The sequence below is a fragment of the Phyllostomus hastatus genome, unplaced genomic scaffold, assembly GCF_019186645.2.
Source record: "Phyllostomus hastatus isolate PE091 unplaced genomic scaffold, TTU_PhHast_1.1 phas_contig_1162, whole genome shotgun sequence".
Taxonomy (NCBI): Eukaryota; Metazoa; Chordata; class Mammalia; order Chiroptera; family Phyllostomidae; genus Phyllostomus; species Phyllostomus hastatus.
The window spans coordinates 12,240,755-12,262,585 of NW_025333537.1; the positions used below are offsets into that span (position 1 = coordinate 12,240,755).

The 21,831-nt window shown below is 65.2% G+C and overlaps 1 protein-coding gene across 4 annotated transcripts in view; it reads left to right on the forward strand.

Moving 5' to 3' along the window:
• Positions 1-21,831, forward strand: part of TMEM132B (transmembrane protein 132B) — a 151,732-nt gene that overhangs the window by 124,984 nt on the left and 4,917 nt on the right. For all 4 annotated transcript variants that reach the window (XM_045841193.1, XM_045841221.1, XM_045841203.1 and 1 more), the window contains 3 exons: positions 5,230-5,416; positions 18,366-18,509; positions 21,085-21,290. In XM_045841193.1, coding sequence (XP_045697149.1) covers positions 5,230-5,416; positions 18,366-18,509; positions 21,085-21,290 — 537 coding nt within the window. The remainder of the gene's footprint in view (positions 1-5,229; positions 5,417-18,365; positions 18,510-21,084; positions 21,291-21,831) is intronic.

A 21,831-nucleotide genomic window follows, 5' to 3' on the forward strand; every position in this document is an offset into this window, starting at 1 on the left:
CGTCGTCGTCGGCTCCGGGAGGCGCTGGGAGCGGAAATAAGGTCACCCGTGCCGTGTGCAGGGAGCGTGGAGGATGTGGGGACAGAGAAGGGAGGCGGCCGCACCCTCCTCCTGCGGCGGGGACTGGGGCGGTGGGTCGGCTGCTCACCCCGAGCCAGCTCCGGCGCCGACGAGAACCTCGGGGGGGGGGGCTTGGTGGTGGTGGGGGGGAAACACGTTCCCGGTTTAGACGGGGCGGGGGGAGACCGGTCGGGGGGGCTGGCAGCGGCCGTGTCCTATTTTTAAGGGAAACGTTTCCTGATCAGAAACAGGTACGGAGCACGAAAGATAACCTGACACACGTCCACTCACCCACGCGCGACGGGAACCCCTGGCACCTGGCTGTTTTCATCCAATTAAAAAAGAAACTCCAGGTAGCAGCGGCGGGACCCTCACACACCCCTGTGCTGGTTTCCCTCTCTGTCACCTGTCACAGTGGGGGGGGGAGAGGGAGAGAATGGGAGGGAGGGAGAGAGAGGGGGAGGGAGGGGGAGGGAGGGGGAGAGAGAGGGATTGAGAGGGGGGCAGAGAGAGAGAGAGAGAGAGGGAGGGAGGGGGGGAGGGGGGGAGGGGATCGCTGTCATCACTCACTCTCAGCACGTGTCGGAGGGAGGAAGCTCTGGGAACCTGGGGGGATGGTGGGCACAGAGTGGCCGGCACGGGTGTGTGTGTGTGGGGGGGACTTCTCAGCATGGGGGGGGGCCCAAAGGCGTCTGGTGAGCAGGCGCTGTCTGAGCGAAGGCCTGACGGCTGTTCTTTCCGACCGAGCTCCTGGCGTCCATGCAGGTGGCCTGGGACGCCCTTTCCCTGTGGGTCCCCCCACCGCCCCCCTGCCTCCCAGTTTTTTTTCAAGCTTCAGGCCGGGGCGACTCACTGGGTCACCAGACCTTGGCTGAGGGCCGGCTGGGCTGCGGCCCGCCCCGAACCCCCTTTCCTCGTCTCCATGGTAACTCGTGTCCTACTTTAAACCAGAAGTGACAATTTGAAATTTGACGTACATTTCTCACTTTTTAAAAATTGGAAAAGCTTATCCGGCGTTTGAGAGAGCAACGGAGCCCTGCTGTTTCACGCGCAGGAGGGCGGGCGGTGGGCCCTCGTCGGCCAGGACCTGCCTTGCGTGTCCACTCGACGAACCCGAGAGGCGTCGTCTCCTCTCGGGCGTCTGCTCGCGAGTTCCCGCGCCCGGCACGGAGCCAGCGCCCGGCCAGTGCCACCGGGTAAGCACACGCGCCGGGCGCGCTGGCGACCACGGCGTCCCACAGCCCCCGGCCTTTGGAGAACTTGGGTTCAGGTACTTACCCCTCATGCTCCTTGGCACTGGCCCGAAGGAATCAAAAACTTATTTCCACAAACCAAGACGTCCTTCAGCGGAGGGTGGGTGGACACGCGAGGCCCCTGCGGACCGCGGCACGCATGTCACTCGGCGCTGGGAGGCGTGAGCCCCGGGCCGGGAGGTGCGTGAGGAGCCGTGACTGCATGTCCCTTGGAGGAGGGACCAGCCTGAGAAGGCGGCTGCGCGCTGCGGGGTCCAGCCACGCGCCCTTCCGGAACAGGCAGACCGAGGAGCCGGTGGGAAGATCCGGGGTGGCAGACGCTGGGAGGGGTGAGGAGGGAGGGCCCGGCGGTGCAGGGAGGGGTCTGGGGCGGCGAGCGTCCTCTGGATGAGGCCGTGTGTCCAGCCCACGGGGCACACAGACCAGGAGTGAGCCCTGCGCCCGCTGCGGGCGCTGCGTGACCATGGCGTGTGCGTGTGGGCTCCGCGGCTGTGCCACGTGCACCGCCTGGTGGGGACGCTGACAGTGGGGGCTGCGCGCGTGGGGGGCCGGGGGGACACGGGGCCCCTCCGTCCCCTCCGCCCAGTTCTGCTGCGAACCTAAAACTGCTCCGGAAACGAACCCTTGGCCGCAGAGGCGGGAGGCACCTCGGGGGGTGCGGACAGACGAGTGTCCTCGGAGCGGAGAGTGAGCCAGCGTGCCTCGCGGCCGGACAGAGGAATGGGGCTCGGGGCTCGCCGACCGGTGGCTGCTTGTCTCCCAGGATGTGGGCGACGCCCCCCCCCCGCCCCGGATTTTACAGGGTGCCCTGCCGGCCCTTCGAAGGGGGCCCAGTGAGCCCGGCCGGCGCGCTGCACCCCGGCATTTCTGCAGGCTCCGTGCACTGGCTGCTTCCCCCGGAGCCGGAGCCAGAGCCAGAGTCGGAGCTGGAGCCGGAGCCGGAGCCGTGCACGTGCGGCGTGGTCCCCCGGTGAGCGGCGCAGGGGGCGTGTGGCGGTCCGACCTCTCGTGCTCCCCGAGGGCCCCCGGCCATCCCGGCCTGGGCGTTTGCTCACTGTCACCCCACCCGGTGTCCACCGTAAAAGTGAACCCTCCTGTGTGTGTGTGTGGGGGGGCTTCTGCACGTCCGAGGTGGGGGGGGGCAGTAATCTGCGTACAGGCACAGCCTCCGGAGACCGGTTCCAGCTCTGAAACTCTCTGCTCCTTTCTCCCTTATTTCCCCTCCGCCTCTGGCCCACCCCCCTCCCCCAGCCCCGGGAACAAGTACCGTGGCCGTGACCAGCCCAGAAGCGGCCGCACGGGGCTCCCGGGGAGGGAGCTGCTGGGCCCCCCTCCCGACACGAAACGTGCCTGAGCTGTGTCAGCCCCACGTCCAGGCCCGGGGCCCCGGGGCCCAGGGAGGAGTCTCGGCTCATATCGAGGGATGGGGGGGGGCCGTGTGCGTGCTCTAGTGTGAGGAGTGCACACACACACACACGCACACACACGTGCACACACATGCACACACATGTACACACATGCACACACATGCACCTCCCCACCTTGGGGCAGCGTGTCTGGTGACGACGTGTATCTCATGGCTGAACACCGACCCCTCACTTGGTCTTTGCTGAACTGAGAGACGAAGCGTTCTCTAAAACTGAAAGGCACATCAGGAATAGACCAGGGACAAGTAGAATTAATGGTTATAGACCCGTTTCCATAGAAGTGGACTCGTTAGCCAGCGTGCCCGCCGACCCCATGGAAAAGCCCCCACCCCCAGTTTGAGAGCAATCCCTCGAAGTAAGAACGTACCCGTGAAAGTGACTCCAGCCTGACGGTCATTCCCCTCGTCGCCGCGCTCGGGCAGGTCCCGGAGGTGGCCCTGCTCCTGGCCTGGACGGCCGGGGAGGAGGGGCCTCGCACAGGCCCCGCCCCCTCTGGCCGAGGGTCTCAGCCCCAGACCAGGGTGCGCCCGGCAGGATCACACGCTGGCACCAGAGGGAGCGCCGCCCTCTCTCCGTCCGTCCGCGCTGGACGGGAGATCCGAGATCTGATCTGGGCGGAGAGAGCGCCTTCTAGAGGGGGCTCAGCAGACGGGCGTGTGGGGGCCCCTGGGCCCACACAGGGGACTGCAGAGGGGCACGGATGGGACATAGGGGGACGGAAGCTGGGACCTCAGTGCCCGAGCTCCTGAGATGGTCCTGAGATGCCCCCTGAAATCCAAACTTCAGCCCTTCCTTTGTCTCTTCTCCGCCTTTTCCCTGGAGCTGCCCAGGCACGCAGGGTCCCCGGTAGGGGTCCCACCGGCGCCCACCCGCCCCCTCGTGAGGCCAGGAGTCAACGCACACGCTCCCCACGTGCGAAGGGGCCTCCCGATGGATCCACGAGGACTCGAGGCCGCCGCGCCCCACGCCCGGGGGCGGCTCCGCGGGCAGGCCCCGGCTGGGTTTGCCCGTGGGGGCCCGTGGGCGGTTCGGGAACCGTGTCCTCGATGGTTTCGGCACCATCGCAGTCTGTGTCCCCAGTTCTCCGCAACGTACAGCGCGAGTTCACATCCGGTCCCTCGTTTTACCCCGCAGCTGTCCCGGCAGCGGGCAGGTGACTGATCGCCCGCCCATTTTCCGGGTGGGGAGACCGAGGCGGGAACCATGGGAGTGACTGGCGCGGGGTAGGAGCAGGCCAGCGGTTCCGTCCGCGGCGTCCACGCGGCAGCCACGGCCACGTGTGGCTGTGGAGCACTTGGGAGGAGGCTGCTGTTGGGGAGGAACGGGAGGGTTAGTTTGGTTTATTTTTGAGGGAAGTTCATTTGAGTGCAAGCAGCCACGTGGGGCTGGGGGCTGTTGCACTGGGCTGGGGGCACCCGAGTTCCTCCAAAGCTGCACTAAGGGGGCAGAGGTCGGACCCGGCCCGTTCTCTGTGGAGTCCAGCGCGGCCCGTTGTGCAGAGAACTCGGCCCCGGGCGGCCGGCTCCGCCAGCACCCCTGCTGTGCGTGTGCATGGCCTCGGGCGCCTCTGGCGTAGGCGCGGCCGGCGGCCGGTCCTGGGTGTCTGCCGCTCTACGACCCCCGCGGAGGGGCGCTGTCCGGGGTCCGGGCCTCCCAGCCCCTTTCGGGCCCGGCAGGCCCACGGGCGGGAAGGACACAGGTCGGCTGGCGTGCCTCGGACCCAAGGAGCTGCCGTGACTGGCTCGGTCAGCCTGCTGTCACAGCCCTCGGACCCGGGCAAGGCGAGTCTCCTGTGCGGGCACGGCCTCAGTCCCCACGTCTGTGTCCGTGACGGTGGGCTCCCGTGCGCACAGACCCGGGGTAACACCTGTCGTTGCCACCTGTGTGCGCCTCGCCCACCTGGTTCCCCCTCCGAGTGCACCTGCGAAGCCGTGGCTGCAGGTGGCTCCTACCGCCGCGCTGCAGGCTGACGAGAGGAAGAGCTGATGGCTGCAGTTCATCCTGTCACTCGCAGTTTGTGACGTCCCTGGGTGTCCTCGGTCTTGAGTGTGGTGCCCAGAGACCCTAGAGCGCAGAGAGCTGGACCCATGCACCCAGCGGCCGGCAGCCCCAGTAGAAGCAGGAACCCAGGCCGGGCCTCGCGGCTGGAGCAACGGTGCAAGTGGAGGAAGCTCAGGGGCAGCTCTGGGGGTGGTGCGTGAGTGGTGGCGTGTGCACGCGTGGGGTGGGGGCAGCTCTGTGCGTGGGGTGTGCACACAGGGGAGGTGCCACCCGTGGAAGGCCAGCTGCTTCCCCGGGGCCCTGACAGTGGCTGGTCACCGCTCTGAGCTCGGGCCAGAGACGACGGGCAGCCTGGACACTGGGCTCTGGTGGCGCTCGGTGACGCTTCCTCTGGTTGACCGCGAGGAGTGTGGCCATTTCGTGGTGCTCTTGACCCTGTGCGGAGCCTCGGGTGCGAAGTCACACTTGGACGTGTGCTTGTCTTCCAGGGTGAACGGCTCCTTCTCTGAGATCTTGCAAGTGGACTTCGGCGTGGACAACAGCAGCGGCCTGGCCGGGGCCCAGGCCATCACGTGGCAGGTGGAGTACCCGGCGGAGGAGTCCCGGAGCCAGCTGGCCGTCTCCGAGATCTTCGTCAGCCAGACCAGCTACGTGGGCATCGTCCCCCTGGCCATGGTGAGGGGCGTGGGCTTCAGGAGGGGGGTCTCCGCGTGCTCGTGGGGTCCCTCGGACACGCGGCGTTTCCCCGCCTGCTCCTTCCCGTGCGCCAACCTGGACATACTTAGAGTCCTCGGGACAAATCCCCTTTTCTCTCTGTGGATGTCACTGAGCTGGTTCCCGGGGAGGCCCTCTTCTCACCGTGTCAACCTGTGTGCGTGTCAGACCAGGTGCGGCGCTGAGCAAAGACGGTTTCGTTGAACGGCGCTGGGGGGTGGGTGTGCACGGTGGGAACAGTGGCTCCCTCTGCTGAGTGACCACCCCCCGGGCAGCCAGCTCTGCCCTGAGGGTTCCCCGGTGGCTCGGGATCGGCACACTTTAAAATGCAGGTGGATCCACAGGGTCTTGTTGGGACCCGCGCAGCGGGACCTGGCCAGGGCCCCAGCGTCCGTCAGACCCTCTTGCGTCTTTGTTGCATTGGCCTGGAGGGGTCCGGATGTCTCGCTGGAGCTTGCGGCCGAAGCCCCATTCACGACTGGGTTCAGGGGCTGCACCCGAGAGCAGGACGACGTTCCAGCACGTAGAAAGGAGGGTGCTGGTGGGTCGCCGGGGTGGTCGGCCCCTGGGGGTGGCGTGTTCTGGGTACCCTTTTCCACACCAGAGATATTCAAATACACATTCAGTTCTGTGCTGTTTTGACCCACCCAGATATCCCCAGGCAATCTGTGGGTGCTTTTGTCTGGCACGCTCAGGTGGGTGCCAGGGTTAAGGTCATTGCAAACGAAACCCTGTACCCTACGACTGGCTGTGCTGTTCGAGCGCCCTGCTTCTCAGGCAGGCGGCTCCTGTGAGTCGCGCACGCTGCACGCCTCTGGCTGTCGGTGTCTCTGCAGCCAGCTGATCTCCCCTCGGGGGCGGCTTCTTGCATTTGGCTTTAATTCCCATTGGCTAGGAAGTGCCGTGTTGGAAGGTGGAGTGGGGTTGTGTGTTACAATGTACCTCTCCGATTGGCTGAATGGGGTCATGTATTACAATGTAACTCTTGAATCTGTTGAGTGGGGTTGTGCATTACAATGTAACTCTTAGATTGGTTGAGTGGGGGTCATGTGTTACAATGTAACTCCTGGGCTGGCCAGTACAGTAGTGTGTTACAATGTTACCCTTTGAGCATGAGGAAGAGCGACTCTGACATGGCTCAAAGGGCCCTGAGCTGTTAGCAGAGTGCAGTGGGACCAGAGTCGGTAGTTCATCTTTGTTTAATCAGCCGTCATGGCTTCTTTTCAAACCTGCCTCTGCTGAAGGGCGGGCAGCCTTCGGGGGGACTGTGTCTGCTCCCGCTTGGAGTGGACGTGCTCCTTCCCTCCTTCGCCGTGGCAACGAACCCCAGACAACACTTGCATGAGGTGAGGGTACTAGTGTCCTTGCCCAGAGAATGCCCCCCCCCCAAAAAAAAAGTGGGTCCTGTTATCCTGGGGATTCACCCCAGCCAGGCCTGTGATTTAGAACTTGGCCACCACGTTGTGTGACCCTGGCCTGGGTCGGATGCTGCGGATGCCTCTTGGGTAGCAAACCAGCCTGTTCACTCCTCTGTGAAGGTCAGTGTGCAGCTTCGTATTGGGGGGGGGTGCCTGGGAGTGCCGCGGAGAGACCCCAGGCACGGGAGCTGGTGCAGCGGACCAGGCAGGAGAGCCACGGTCGTGTCCCCATCTGTCCATCCATTCATCCGTCCATCCACCCTCCCACCCATCTGGTCAGTCGCTATGCAACGGACGTTTGTCCAGCACACATCGTGTGCTGGGTCCATTACTTTTCGGGGAGTGGAAAGGGAAAGAGCGGAACTGGTGGAGATTCGGGGGTGAACTCGCCAGGCCTCGGAAGCCACTGGCGTCTAACAGTCCCAGCTCTGGCAGGGCAGCACAGATGGCGGAAACTCCAAAAACGCCGTCTCAGAAAGGGCATCCGAACACGAGGGGCTCCACGTCCCAGGGCGACGGCCACAGCGCTGTCTGCGTTCTGCATCGTCTCTGAAACCCGAAACTCAGCTCCGGCCGGATGGCTCGGCCGGTGGGAGCGGGAGCGCCGCCCCGTGCACCCAAAGGGTGGGGTCTGGTCCCTGGTCGGGGCGCCGGTTCGGGAGGCAGCCTGGTACATGTTTCTCTCTCACACCGGTGCTCCTCTTCCTCCCCCTCCCGCTTTCCCTCTAAATCCGCACACGTACCCTCAGGCGAGGACTGAAACCCAACGCTGACCAGTGCTCTGGCGCTGCCCCTCGGCGGCTGGGACATGCCGGTGACTGTTCCCGTTCTTTCCTCTTCTCCCTCGCGCGTCTGCGGAAGCGCAGTTTCCTGTTCCTCCCCGGCCCCGTGCCCCGTGCCCCGTTCCTCCTGCCACTCCTCGTGGGTTTTCCGTGTGTCGGCCGAGCTTGGAGCCTGGAGACAGTGTCCACGGGCGGCTGGGAGTTGGGGGCCGCAGCCCCTCGTCCAGCACGGTTCTCAGCCTCGGAGCCCCTGCAGATTGAAAACCCGTTGTCCTCCCACGAGGGAGGAGTCAGCGCATGAACCCGAGTGGTGAGTGTCTGGGCGACAGGGCGCACGGGCTCAGCTGCGGGGACAGCAGGAGGAGACTCGAGCCCTCGGTGGCCGCCGGGACCTGAGGCGTGACAGCGAGGCCGGGCGCCGCAGCCCCGGAGGGCCCTCCCTTTCCCTTGTCCTCTCGCAGCCGAGGAGGCCGACCGGTGCGGCTCTTCCCTGGGCGTTGGGGCTGTGGCACCGGGCCCTCGCTTGCTCTGAGTGTCCCGGCTGTGGGCCCCGAGGTGGCCGTGAGCCACTCCTGTCGTCCCAGTGAGACCCCCAAGTGCGCCCGCAGGGGGCCCTCATTTCCCGGGGTGATTGTGCCTCACGGCCCCAGGCCGACAGTGGACTTGACCTGGTGAGCCTCCGGCTTCCCGTCCGCGGGGCTTCCCCCCCCCCCGCCCCCTCAGGTGGCTCCTGCCCTTCGTCCCCTTGCTCTGAGTGCAGCTGGGCCTGGCGGCGGAGCCTGTGTCCTGGGAGCCCCAGCTCTGACTGGGACAAAGGAGGGGAGGTCCAGCGGGTGTCCCGCGGGCCCCTCGGCGTCTGTCCCCTGAAGCAGGAGGGCCCCCCGGAAAGACGGAAGGCTTGGGAATGAGTCGTTTTGGGCGGCAGCAGGGGGGACGGCCGTCAGCCGGCGGCCTGTTCCGGGGGCCGGTCTGATCTGCCGGGGCTGCCGGCCGAGGGGCCCCGCCAGAAGGCTGCGAGCGGCAGGGGCGCGCCCTCTCCCGGCTCGGGAGTTCGTCGTCGAGGTGTCGGCAGGGCCACACGCCCTCCAGAGGCTCCGGGCTCCCCATCCTCCCTGCCCCTCCCGGCCCCCCCAGGGGCTCCCGGCCTCCCTCCCTCCCCCCTTTGTGGCCCCACTCCTCCAGTCTGTGCCTCTGCCTGCACAGGGCTGTGTCTGTCCGCCTCTGTGTCCTGTCTGTAGGAGGACGCCGGCCGTTGGACTCAGATCCCACCCTCGTCCAGTGGGACCTCACGTCCACTAGTTCTGTGCGTGGGGAGGCGGACGTCCCGGTGGACGCGAGGGTGGGTGGGGGGCGCAGTGTCCAACCCACTTCGGGTGCAGGAAGCAGGAGTCGGCTCCGCCTGTCACGTGCACCTGTCACCTTTGACCTGGATGGGGTTTGGGCGGCTTAGCCCCATGCCCCCCGAGTCCCTGGGGACACCAGCGCTGTGGGTGGTGACCCCACAGGGCTGCTCGGTCTGCAGTGGACTCAGCCGCAGGGGACCCGAGTGCTGCCGTGCTGGTGGGGCTCTGCCGGGGCTAGAAGAGTCTCCGGGGACTCTGGGGGGGGTTTCAGGGGGAAGTGTGACGTCACAGGTCTGTGCAGAGGCCCGCGGGCCTGTTCTTGCACCCAAACTCGCATGCCGGCTGGCACAGCCACCCGTCGGGGACCGCACACGGCCCCGGGCGGCAGGCGTCCCGCGTGGCCCTGGCACAGCTCCGCCCCCCAGGGCCCCCCTGTCCCAGAGGGAGCCCGGCGGGCCTCCCGCGCGCACACGCTGTCTCCTTGGTCGCGCACACGCGGCCTCCCCGGCCGACCCGCCGCTCGCCGCCGAGAGGAGCAATTTGAAGCTGCCGAGAGCGGAGTCCGGCGGGCGCACGTCACAAGGGACCAGAAAGAACCGTCTCGGTTGACCGAGACTAAAGCCGTGCACTTAGCGAGCGCCGGCGGGCGGAGGGCGGCCCCCCAGCGCCCAGCGCTCACCCCGCGCGTGTGTGGCACCTGCGAGGACAGTCCCCAGCCCGTCACCGCCGTGGCCCTGGGGCTGGACCCAGCTGTTAGGTCATTTCCCAGCTTGCCCTTGAAGCGTCCCGCCGTGGAGGAAAGGCTCGCCCGCGGGGAGGGAGCCCCTGGAGCCAGCCAGCCGCGCGGAACAAGGGGGAGAGAACACCCACGGGAGCGTGCGGTTCTGCTGCCCGAGTCTGCGTGCGCCGGAGGACCTGCGGACGCCCGGGTCGGACGAGGAGCGGGACGGACGGACCCCGGACACAGGCCCCGAGGGACGCCAGTGGCTGCCAGGCGGGGGGACGGGGGATGGGGCCCGGGGGTTTCTGTGGCGGCGGGAGCGTGCGGGTGGATTTCTAAGGCTCTGCACACGCCGTGGGTATTTAGGGCCCGTCTCGAGAGACCGGCCGTCAGGGGCCCCTGCTGGAGAGCTGCCCACGCCACGGGGCGACGGCCCGAGGGACAGCACGGCGCGCGACCGCCCGAAGGTTCCACGCTCGTCTCTCGCACACCCGTCTCTCCCACGCCCGCACACACCGTCCCCAAAGGTGATGGCCCTGAACTTCCTTTTCCCTGAACCCGGACTCACCGGCGACAGTCCCTGGGGTGCCCACTAGATGGCGCTCACACACCAGCCTGTGGCCTCCCTGGCCCTGCCCTCCCCTCCCCCAGGAGCTGCCTGGACACCGCCCCTGGCCCGTCCCTGCCCCAGGGAAGGGGCTGCCCCTTGAACTGCCCTGTACTCACCTGGGCCCCCCCACCATGTCCCCACGTGCGGGAAGTGGAGGCTCCCTCCTGCCGTCCCGCCCAGCCCCCGGCAGCCTGGAGAGGGGGTGCCCCCTCGGCCCACACCACGGCCCGCCCTGTGGCTGGACGGACGCCTGAGTGTGGCTTTTTTTTTCCTCCTTGGAAGACTTTATCGTTTCTGTTTCACAGGCTGCCTGCTCATTACAACGTGTTAAACAGCCCAGAGAAGAGTAAAACCCGGCCCCACCCCCACCCGGGGATCCGAGTGCCGTTAAGGAACCATCATCCGACGGACGGTTCTGAGCCCACGGAGGCGCGAGAGCCAGCTGGGCGGGCTGCGGCCAGACGGGCCTCGGTCGCTGTGACGACGACGAGGTCCCCCCCCCCCGACAGGCAGCTTTTCAGGCGTGCAGTCCCCCCCCCTCACTCTCAGTAAGAGAAGACGAAGTTCCGGCGTGAAGTTTCTGGGCTCCAGGAAACAGAAGTCAGGACAGGAGCCGCTGGTCTCTGAGACGCGGTGCTGAGACCCGGGCGGGGGGAGGGGTTATGGTGGAGACAACTCGGGGCTCGGGCCGGGCCTCTGTCCTGGTTACGACAGACGTCCCCTCGTGGCCACAGCCTCGGCGTCCAGTCCTTTGAGGCCAGCCCTTTCTGTTTGTAGACCGTCTTTTCTGGAAAAAACAAAGTTTTCATTTATTTAGGACTGTGTTTCAGCTTCGTGGGGGTGTAAACACAGACCAGCAGGATGGTGTGTATTTGGGGGGAGCAATGGGACGTTTTCACGGACACACCGCGGCATGAGGGGATGACCGCGATCCGGTGAGTCAGCGTGTCCGTCACCCCACGCAGCTGCCGGTCCTGCGTGGGGGCGGGGGGGCCGGTGCGCGCACACGGGCTCCGCCGTGTCCACACGTCTCAGGCGCGCAGTGCGGTGGCGGCGGCGGCGGCGGCGGCCACCTCGCCGTACACTGGACCCTCAGGGCCATCTGCCCTGCAGGACGGGAACTCTGTGCCCTTGGCGGTCACTCTCCCAGTCCTGCCCGGCCACCACTGCCAGCTGCCCTTGGCCTCTGTGAGTCTGACCCTTCCAAATCCCACCTCTGACAGGGATCTCGTGGCACCTGCGTCCCTGCGTCTGGCTGACCTCGCCTGGCCCCGTGTCCCCCAGGCTTGTCCGTGTCGCGGGAATGGCAGCGCTTGGTCCTTTCAAACCGTGTTCTCTGTGTCCCTCCGTGCGCTGGTGCATCCGGGGGTTTCTGTCCCGTGGCTGCTGCCGTGGCCGCCGCCTCCCGGACACGGGGCGCAGGCGTCTGAGATGACACAGCGTCTGCGGTGTCCAGCGTGGCAGCCACTGACGACACGGGTCTGTTTAAATGAAAGTCAATTTTCGTCCATGTTTGCCCGTTACCTGTGGGTGTGGGACAAGCCCCTCCCGCATCCGCCCCCTCCCACCCGTCGGGATGGACACGGGTTCCTGTAATCCGGTGGCTGTCGGACTTCCACTCAGCTTGGTCTCGGACGGTTCTGGGTGACGGCTGTGCTGTGTCTGAGTTGCAATTGTGACGCGGTGGGAGGAGGGGGCCGTGTCTGCCAGCCGCCCTCGTGGCTGGAAGTGTAGGCTGCTTTAATGGAGGGGGCGGGGCTCACCCCACGGCTGAAGACCCAGCTCAAGGCTGCCGTCCTCGGGCGGGAACTCGGACCCAGGAGACGCCCTGCCGGTTCTCCTCTGGGAGGGGGACGGGGGTGTTCGGGGGAGACCAAGGGGTGGGGGCTCTGCACCTCCTCACGCTGGCGACCGTGTCTAAATGAGTTTTCTCAGGACAGTGTCAGGCAAGCATCGACTTGTTCCTGAGAGTAATGGTGCCCTCCCCCTGTCTCGTGGTCATTTAGACTGGAGATTCTCACGCCTGAGCTTCGGAATCTCAGGGGTCTGGCTGAAAATGGGGGTTCTCGGGCCTCACGGCTGGATGCTGAGTTCCTGCGGTTTCATTCTCCAGGAAGCGGCCTTTCTGCCCGCCCTTCCCCGCCCCACCCCTCTGCGGCGCGGAGGTCTCCGCTGCTGGCCGCCTGGACCGCCCGGGGCTGACACACAGACGTGGCAGAGAAGAAAGCAAAAGCGGCCTCCCCCCCCCCCCCCCGCCGCCTGGAGACCTGCCTCGGCACCTGCGCCTGCACTTCCTGTTCCCCGCGCCTTGTTTTTGACGCCTGATGGTCGTGTTCGACTTCTTAGCCTTTCGCTCTTTCATGTTGTCGTCGAGTGGGTTGGCCACCGCGGCACCGATGCGGCGTCTTCGAGCCGCAGTGGTTTATGGTCACGGGTGTGGGGGCTGGGCGGCTGGGCGGCTGGGCAGGGGTCCCTCCGCGGGGCCAGCTGTGCGCCTCGGGGCCACCGGGCTCTCTTCGTCTCCTGGGGCCAGGCGCCCAGCCTGGCAGGTTTCGGAAAGACGAGGAGACCAGCAGGGACGCGGGGGTGTCTGAGGCCGTGGCTACTGAGAACGGCGGCGCTGTGTCTTCCTTCTCCTCGCACGGGAAGGCACGTGGTTTCCTTCGCTGCCCCCCCGCCCCCCCCAGCCCCCTGCGTGCAAAGGAGGAATAAGCTCTCAATTTCCCCAGTTCCTCTCGGTAATAGCCCCTGTTGCGGAGCATTATGCGCGGGCACTCAGGCTCGCTGGGAACCGCGTCCGATGAAATAGCCTGCGTAGTTTTGTCCGCAGACGGCCGGGGGAGAGTAACAAGGACATTATTAGATTACGGCCGGGGACCGGATGCCGGCGGCGGGCTGCTGATGAAGATCTCCAACAGTCACTCCCCGCAGAGATGGAGATGGGCGGGGGGGGATCCCGCCTGAGGCAGGCCCGTCGCTGCCCCGTGGGCGGGCGGCTGGGCGGCTGGAAGTTTTCTCAGCAGGGATGGAAGCGCGGGGCCTCGGGGCTGGGGTTGCCCTTGGCCTTGCCCGTTTGTGACCACTCCGTGCCTCGTAGCCGTGTTCCAGACAGGGCAGGCGGTGTCGCCCGGGCCCGGGGAGCTCTGGTGGGAGGCCGTCCCACTGACGGAAAACCTGAGGCCACATGCCCCTCCCCCCGCAACGAACCAGCCCGCCACGCCCAGGCCCTTCCTGGGCCATTCCTAGTACGCCACTCTCTGGGAGTCCCTGCGCCTGCTGTGTGGACAGGGTTTTAATTTTATGATGTGAATAAACCTCTGGACAGTGGCCTCGTTGCCTTATTTCACTTATTTTTGTTGTATCTTAAAACTTCACTTGAAATCCCTCCCTGGGGTGCCAGAGTCCCCGGGTCTCAGTAGGCGATGCCATCTGGATGTCCCGTGGGGTGCGGCCGCTCACCCCTGCAGCGGAGGTCAGGGGAGGGGTGTGTGACCGGCCAGGCGGCTGCAGCGGGGCCCCTGGCTGAGCCCCTGGGGGCTGCTGAGCAAGGTCGGGGGGCCGCGGCCACCCCCGGCGACGCGGTTCGCACGCAGACACTGCAGACCCGGGAGCCTCGGCGGGACGGCTGTGTAGCAGATAGCGGGCAGGCACCTCCTCTGCACAAACGGATACGTCGACAGTCTTCTGGGTGGTGGGAGGGGCCCCTTTCTCTAACTCGGACTCACAGAAGCGTCTCCGCACTGGCCACCTTGGGGGGGGGTGCGTTATTTCCCGCGGCATTCCAGAGAAGCAATGCACTGGGCAACGTTAACAAAGGTGTGACGAGTGCCTACAATTCCCGGCCACAGGGCCCGCCCGCGGGGTGCAGCGGCAGGGACAGGGGACCAGGAGCCTGGTCCCTGCATCCGAACGGGGACGTCGGATGTGGAACAACCGAGCGCACGCTCGCGCAGGCGCTCACGGCTGTGGCAGGTGCCCGGACGGGCCGGTCTGGGTGTCACGAGAGCCTCCAGTGGGGACGGGAGCAGGTCCATGGGGGCCAAGGGGGGCTCAGGGGGTGACGAGGACCAGAGGGCAGGGGAGGTGGGGTGACGGGGCAGGTGGCCTGTGGGAGGAACCCGAGGACGCTGAGGGTCCCCTGCGCGGAGGAGACATGCGCACCCACGGAATGGTGGGTTTGTGTAGCGCAGGGACAGTGCGTGAAATGCACTGCATTGTGGAGAGAGGAAACGACTTCCTTGGGACCCCCTGTCGGTCTTTCCCGTCACGGCAAGAGCAGAGGCCCACCCGGGCCTGCGGTGCTGTGAACAGCTCTGTAACGTGCGTTTCCTACTCTCCGTTTTTTCACAGAGAGACTGTGGTCCTTACCCAGAGCTTTGGACAGCAACAGTCTCCCAATGCAACGTAGTCACACGGCCTTGTTTTAATCACAGGTCTCCCTCGCCTTGCGTGGTGGCGCGGGACCGCACCACCCGCGCGCGCAGAGACCACAGCGATGTCAGCAGTCGGCGGGGAAACTGGGTTTGCTTGCGGACGTCAGAAAGTCTTGTCGGAGCATTGAAACTCTCTCACTGTAGATTACAAGTGTATGGGGACGTGAAAATCTCCCCAAAGCAGTGCTTGCCTCTTAGTGCGTCACCACGGAGAACGGCAGCGGCTCTGAGATGGGAAATGGTTTCAGTAAACCACGCCGGCGCTCTGACCTCATCGTGCTGTGTACTTTTATTCCTGGGGACTCTCTCTAAGGACGAAGCTTCCTCTCTCCCCTGTCGTTTCTATCAGCGAGGACTCAGGAGCTTATTATATATATAACACGTGTGATAGGTATCACATGTAGTAGGCAAGCCATATAGGAAGTAGATTGTCTGTATGTGATACATTGTTACAACAGGTCACACCACTGTCTGTGTGTGATACATTGTTACAACAGGTCACAGCACTGTCTGTGTGTGATACATTGTTACAACAGTCCACAGCACTGTCTGTGTGTGATACATTGTTACAACGGGCCACAGCACTGTCTGTGTGTGATACATTGTTACAACAGGCCACACCACTGTCTGTGTGTGATACGTTGTTACAACAGGCCACACCACTGTCTGTGTGTGATACATTGTTACAACGGGCCGCACCAGCTGCTCACAAGGCTGTTCAGTCGACCCAGGTTGGCTAGCGGCAGCTGCTTCAACCTGGCTCCTGGGGCCTCGAGACATTTTCCTGAGCATGTTGTCACCTTCTGGCTCACGGTACATTGTGGGCTCCGTGCCCTGTGCTGCCTGTGGGGGGCCCTGGCCTGGGCCATGTCCCCCCTGGACCCATGTCCTGCCCTGGGGGGGTGGTGTTTAGACTCACGCCTGGCTGTAGCTACGCGGAGTGCTCGCGGCGTCATTGTTTGTGTCCTGTCCCTGTGAGCGACCAGAGCTAGGGACGGCGCTGTGCACACCCACCGGCACACACAGGTAAACACGTGCCCACCCCTCCCCCGAGTTCGTGGCGGTGCCTGCAGTTCCGACTCAGGCCCCGGAGCCCGCGGCCCTGTCCGTGGGTGGCCTCCCCGCTCCGGCGGCCAGGAGCCTGGCGCTGTCCCTCAGCGTGCGTTGTTTGCCCAAACCTAGAATCAACCAGAGTATTTCTGGGCTTGCTAACCCCATACCGCCATGGAAGGCAAACGTAACTAGAATTCAGTATGTTTACAGATATTTTTATCTTTAGCCTGAGACACACAATCAACATAATATGCGGGAAAGTTACATGCGAGTCCTTTAAATAGCTTAAGTAGCTTTTAAGAGTTTAAAGCCCTGGAGACTTGTCCGTGCTCACCCTGCAGGTCCAACACAGGTGGGCGGGGCCTTCGTGCCTGCCGCAGCCGGACTCCGGGGCCCGGGATGGAGCGTGGGGCCCATGCAGCAGCCTCGGTCACTGGGGCAGCGACAGGGAGAGACAGCGTGGGGTCTCGTGATCTTAGAGCTTCCGGTTGGAGGCGAGCGCATCATTGCTCTCACGTTTCATTGGCCAAATCATGTCATGTATAAAACATCTTTTTATATTGGGTTGGCATCGTTTTCAAAGATACAGTATAAAGTTGGTGTTTTCTATCGACAACATCTATTATCTTCAGGCTTAATATCAATGAAAGACAACCTATAAACGGAATAATACTAGCAGCTACCTTGGGAGAGTTTTAGAGAAAAATGAGTGAGCAATTAATTGTTAATACAAGTAAAGTGCCTAGAACTCTTCCTCCCCCTCCTCTCCTCATTATTTAAAAAAAGATTTTATTTATTTACTTTTGGAGAGAGGAGAAGGGAAGGAGAAAGAGAGGGAGAGAAATATCCATGTGTGGTTGCCTCTCGTGCATCCCCTACTGGGGACCTGGCCTGCAACCCAGGCCTGTGCCCTGCCTGGGAATCGAACCAGTGACCCTTATGGTTTGCAGGCCTGTGCTCAGTCCACTGAGCTACACCAGCCAGGTTGGTGGGGGCGGCTGCTGCTGCTGCTGCTTCTTCTTCTTCTTTTTCTTCTTTTCCATCTTCCTTCTTCCTTTCTCCTTCTTCCTTCTTGTTCTTTTTCTTTCTTCATTTTATTAGTTTACTCAGTCTCTTACCCTTTTTCAGGCCTGGGGTGGAGAGGGAGGGGCGGACTTACCAAGCCCAATGTGGCGCTCACTAAGCGCTGAGCTGGGCCGAGGGGCCGAGCTGTGGAGGGTCCCTGGAAATAACTGTTATTTCGGTCAGTTCCGTGGGAGCCAGTCAGGAGTGCTTGGTGGCGCTCACCGTTGAGCCGGGCTGCCCGGGTGTCTGCCAGCGTCTGTGGGTGACCTCCTCTGCAGCCAGGCGCGGGCGTGGCGTCTCCTCCGAGCGCCCGAGGGCACCACGTGGTGGTTCTGTAACTCGCTCCCCCGCCAGTGTGTGAAAGCCTCCCCCGTGGTGGCTGTGGTCGCCAACTCGCGTCCTTCCCTGCGTCCCGATTCTGTTCCCAGCTCTGCACGCAGGTTGACCCATGACACTCCCAGGGTTCACGCACAGAAGGTACTCACAGGAGCCCCGGGTCTAGCCCAGGGGCCCTGGCGCAGGGAGAGGGGACTTGTGGTGGATGCTGGTAGTGGACCAGAAAGGTATTCACGCCCTGCCCCCCCCCCACTCCACAGCCGGCTCTATTACAGGAGCCACATTCCCAGCCTGCTTTGCCGCTGGCGCAGCCACGGCTCGGGCTTTGGACATCCGGTGCAAAGCAGCAGGTGCAGCAGGTGTGCTCCCGCCCGCTCAGCCTCCCCACTGCTGGGACAGTGGGAGAGATGGCTGGTGTGATGGGTGCCATTCTGCGACCCTGAGGGCTGCAGAGAAGCAGCCCTGACCCTGCTAAATGCCTGGACCGGACTCCTCCAGGCCCCTGGTTGTACGAGAAGCACACGCACCTTCGCTGGGTCACCTCGCTGGCCTCGGGTTTCCCGTGGCTGCGGCTCCACACGGCCGCCCCTGAACCAGAGTCCGAGCCCGTTTCGGACCCGGGCAGTGACAGTGGGGTCCGAGTCAGAGGACTCTCCCTTGGTGAGCGGGTGGTGGCGAGAACGGCAGGTCGGAGATGATTCTGGAGACAGCAGCTCAGAACGCTGAGCGGTCGTCAGGGGAAGAGAGGGACCGACCTGCTGTCAGCGTCCCACAACCCCCGGGCCGGCCAGCGGGGGCATCTCGGGGGTCCCTGGAGGTGTGGGGGGCGGAGGGTGCTGGTGGTCAGCTCACGGGGCCGGGGTGCTGTGGCCCATTCTCTGCCATCCACGCTCTCGCCTTCCTTCCCTGGGGCTGGGCGTGGGGGCCGGGTGCACTGCGTTGTTATTAATAAGCCCTGAAAATGGGCCACCACTGGCGTGACTAAACTCGGGAAGGGCCCTTGTGCCGTGTGAGGGACGGGCCCGCAGGACGCACAGCCTGCTGGGTGTGGCAGAGTAAGGCCTTGGGTGCCCCCCCCCCCGCTCCGCCCCACCGCACACTCGGGGGGCGTGCCCGTCGCTGACCGCGCCCCCTCTCCCCCCCATGCAGGACGCGGAGATCCTGAACACGGCCGTGCTCACCGGGCGGCCGGTCTCCGTCCCCGTCAAGGTGGTGGCCGTGCGGGAGGACGGCTCCGTGGTGGACGTCTCGGAGCCTGTGGAGTGTGCGTCCGCGGACGAAGACGTCGTGAAGGTACGGCTGCTCCCCCCCACCCCCCACCCCCCACTCCTTCTGGGCCCTTCTCCTGCCCCCGCCCTGGTTCTGACGGAGCAGAGCATGTCCCGGGCCCCAGGGGGCTGCAGCTGGGGGACCCCGGTGAGGGGTGGGCGACCGAGCACACAGCCCCGGGGGCGGCAGTGGTTTTCGTCCTCCCCCCTTTGCTCACGCGACGGCGCCCCCTCATCTCAGCCCCTGCACCCCGTCCTCGCGAGCGTCTCTGTGCCGAACGGTGGGAGTCGGCGTGTGAGGTCATCGGCCACGCGTGCCAGGTGCCAGGGAGGAGCCGTAGGCGCCGCCGAGGTGGTCTCCACGCGGGCCGGGTCCTCCGGGGCTGGCGGCACAGCTGATGAGCGTCGATGGTTAACGTTCACCGGACACTTCTCCTCGAGCGGCAGGCGCTGTCCTCGTGCGGGTGTCAGGGAGATCGGCTCATTCCGTCCTCACGACGGGCCTTGCGGACAGGTGACGGTGCCCGTCCGAGTGCCCGCAGAAGGGAAGTGCTCCCTCCGGCAGAGAAGGCGGGCGCAGGGTCCCCCCCAACCCTGCCCCGTGGCACCTCCGTGCTCCCCGAATTGCCGTGGCCTAAGGTCGCGTGGGGCACGGGGTGGGGCGTCTCAGGAGCCGGGGGCCAGGCAGCTGCGGTGTTCCCGTCAGGGCCCGTGGGTGGCAGGCTCTGCCTGGGCGTGCGGAGGGCTTGCCTCCGCCCCGTCGCCTGGAAGGCAGGTGCTTCCTCGGCTGCTGGCACGGCCGCCTCGGGCTCGGCCTGAAGGGGCACAGCCGGCGGCGGGCAGACCCGGCAGCAGGAGCCCGGGGAGGGGGTGGCTGGGCCGCCCGCCTGCTGGGAGCCCTGGGGGACGCTCTGGTTCTTGGCCTTCGCCGCATCCCAGGGGCCCGCCCTCCAGCCCCGCAGCCAGCGTCTCCTCCTGCGCGCTCTGTCCTCCGGGCCCGTCCCCACAGGCGTCTCTGAGACGCCCCCCCCGCCCCCCCCCCAAAACCCGCTCACAAGCGAGTGCTGGGCGCTGCACTGGACCCTGGCCCGGGCCCCCCGTCAGCTGCAGACCAGGCCTGTTCCCCCCTCTCCTCTGCCTGCTGGTTACCCACCAGGTGTTTGGTGGGGGGTGGGGGGGGGCGTGTGACATCAGAATGCAGCGTCACGTCGGCCACTCAGGAACTTGGATCTCGTTCGGTTGATTGGTGTCTGAGGCCCCAGGAGGACAGCCACCCAGTTTCTCCCGGGACCGCAGTAGCCGCGTGTCCGGCACTGGTGTGGGGCTCGAGGGTCGTTGGGTTCACGCTGAGAACCCGGGGAAACCTGCGTCTGCTTAGCGCCCCCTCTGGCCGCTCGGCCCGCCTGGGGTGGGGGGTTCTGAGCGAGCCTGGTGAGGCCGCGTGGGGGGCGGGTCTGTTTGCCGGGGTCGTGCGGGTCAGCCGTGCCGACCGTCTGGGCGAGACGCGTTGTCTCCGGGGTCCTAGCGGTGGCAGGCGTTAGGCGGGATGACTTTTGCGGACCACCCCACTTAATACTTATGACCCGGTGGCGCTCTGGGGGCCGTGGGGGGGGCCCAGCCAGCGGCCCAGCGGGGCCCCCAATGCGGTGTGTCCGCCCCACCGCTGGCCTCGGGGCCGTCGCCTGTGGGGTGAGTGTGCGCACCCCTCGCAGTGTGTGGTTCCCCGGCGAACTGACTGACTGCTGACTCGGAGTCTCCTGAGCGTTAAGTGACCCTTGGCCCACCCCCCCCCCGTCACCCCCCTGCAACCCCCCCACACATTGAGACACATAAGGGACATTTTCCTGACGGTCCCGGAGAGAAGGTCATCAATATTTGAGCTGCTTATTTGGAAGACGTGAGGCGAACGCAGGGGGGGACTGGCCAACAAGCGGCTGGCGGGTGCGCGTGCATTATGAGGGCCCCTCCCTGACCCGGGGGCGGGCCCAGAAGGCAGCCCCGCACTTCTGTTCCGCAGCACCAGAGCTTAGCGGGGCGAAAGTAATTGTACCCACGTCTCACTGCGTTTTGTGAGTGCTTTCCTACCAGGATTTCAATCTCATGCAAGGCTCTCTTGGTTTTTAATTCAAATAAGACCCTTTTTATGGCTTGAATAAGGAGAGTGTGTGTGTGTGTGTTAGTGATACACGGTTCCTTCCTGCTGCTTCGGACACGCTGCGGAGTGAACTGTGCCGCACCTGGGGTTGATCAGCCGCGGTCTGGGCACATACAAAAGCACAGGGTGACGACAGGGACACAAAAGCAGGCAACGGAGGTTACATGACACTGTTAAATTACGTTCACGGCTTCACCTGTCAGTGTTCCGTCATACGGAGTGGTCTCCCCGGGGCGCCCTCCTCGGTGTCTGTCGCTGGCTGGCGCCTGCACACGGCCTCTGGTTCAGACCCCGCCCGTGGGGGTACCTGGGTGGCTCCTCCGAGGTCACCCAGGGCTGGTTCAGCTCCCGGGCACGCGCCTCCGGCCTCCGCTGCCGCTGCCGCCGCATTTCCTGCTGATGCGTCTCTCGGTCCCCGCCCCGCCCCGCCCCGCCCCTCCTCCAGGTTTCCGCCGACTGCGACTCCGTGTTCGTGAACGGCAAGGAGATGAAGGGCAGAGTGGGCACCACCGTGAGCTTCACCCACCAGCATTTCACCGCCCAGCTGGAGGTCACGGTGTGGGCGCCCCGGCTGCCCCTGCAGATCGAGGTCTCGGACACAGAGCTGAGCCAGGTCAAGGGCTGGCGGGTCCCCGTGGCCCCCAACAGGAGGTGAGGCGCCGGGGAGGGCGGCTGCCAGCGAGGATGGGGGCTGGGGCCCTGGGCCGAGCTGGGCAGGGGGGACACACGGGTCCCCCAGCGCCGTGCCCGGCGGCAGAGCCGGGGGGCTGGAAAATACAACGGGGACCGTTTTTTCAGTCTGTCGTCCAGTGTTTTTGATCCTGCGTCCCTCTGTCCCCCCAAGTCACGCTGTGGGGACAGCCGCCCCCCGCTCTGGGGGACGCACGTCGCCGCGTTACGGCGCCGCAGACGCAGTTCCCGGTGGCTTTCCCCGCGGTCCTCAGACGGTCTCCCCCCCCGCCCCGGGGCTGCTCGCCGCCAGCCGGCCGGGCTCCCGGGGGCAGCAGGCACCCGTTTCTGGGCCGCGGGGACTCTCAGAGGAGTCGGCTCCGAACCCGGGACAGGGGCCTGGGTGTCTCTGTGACCAGCTGTGTGGCCGGGACCAAGTTGCCGCTCCTCTCTGCCTCGGTTTCCCCACCGGGAGGCCAGGATAACGCAGCGCCCTCACCCCTCGGGCTTCTGTGGGGGCGGA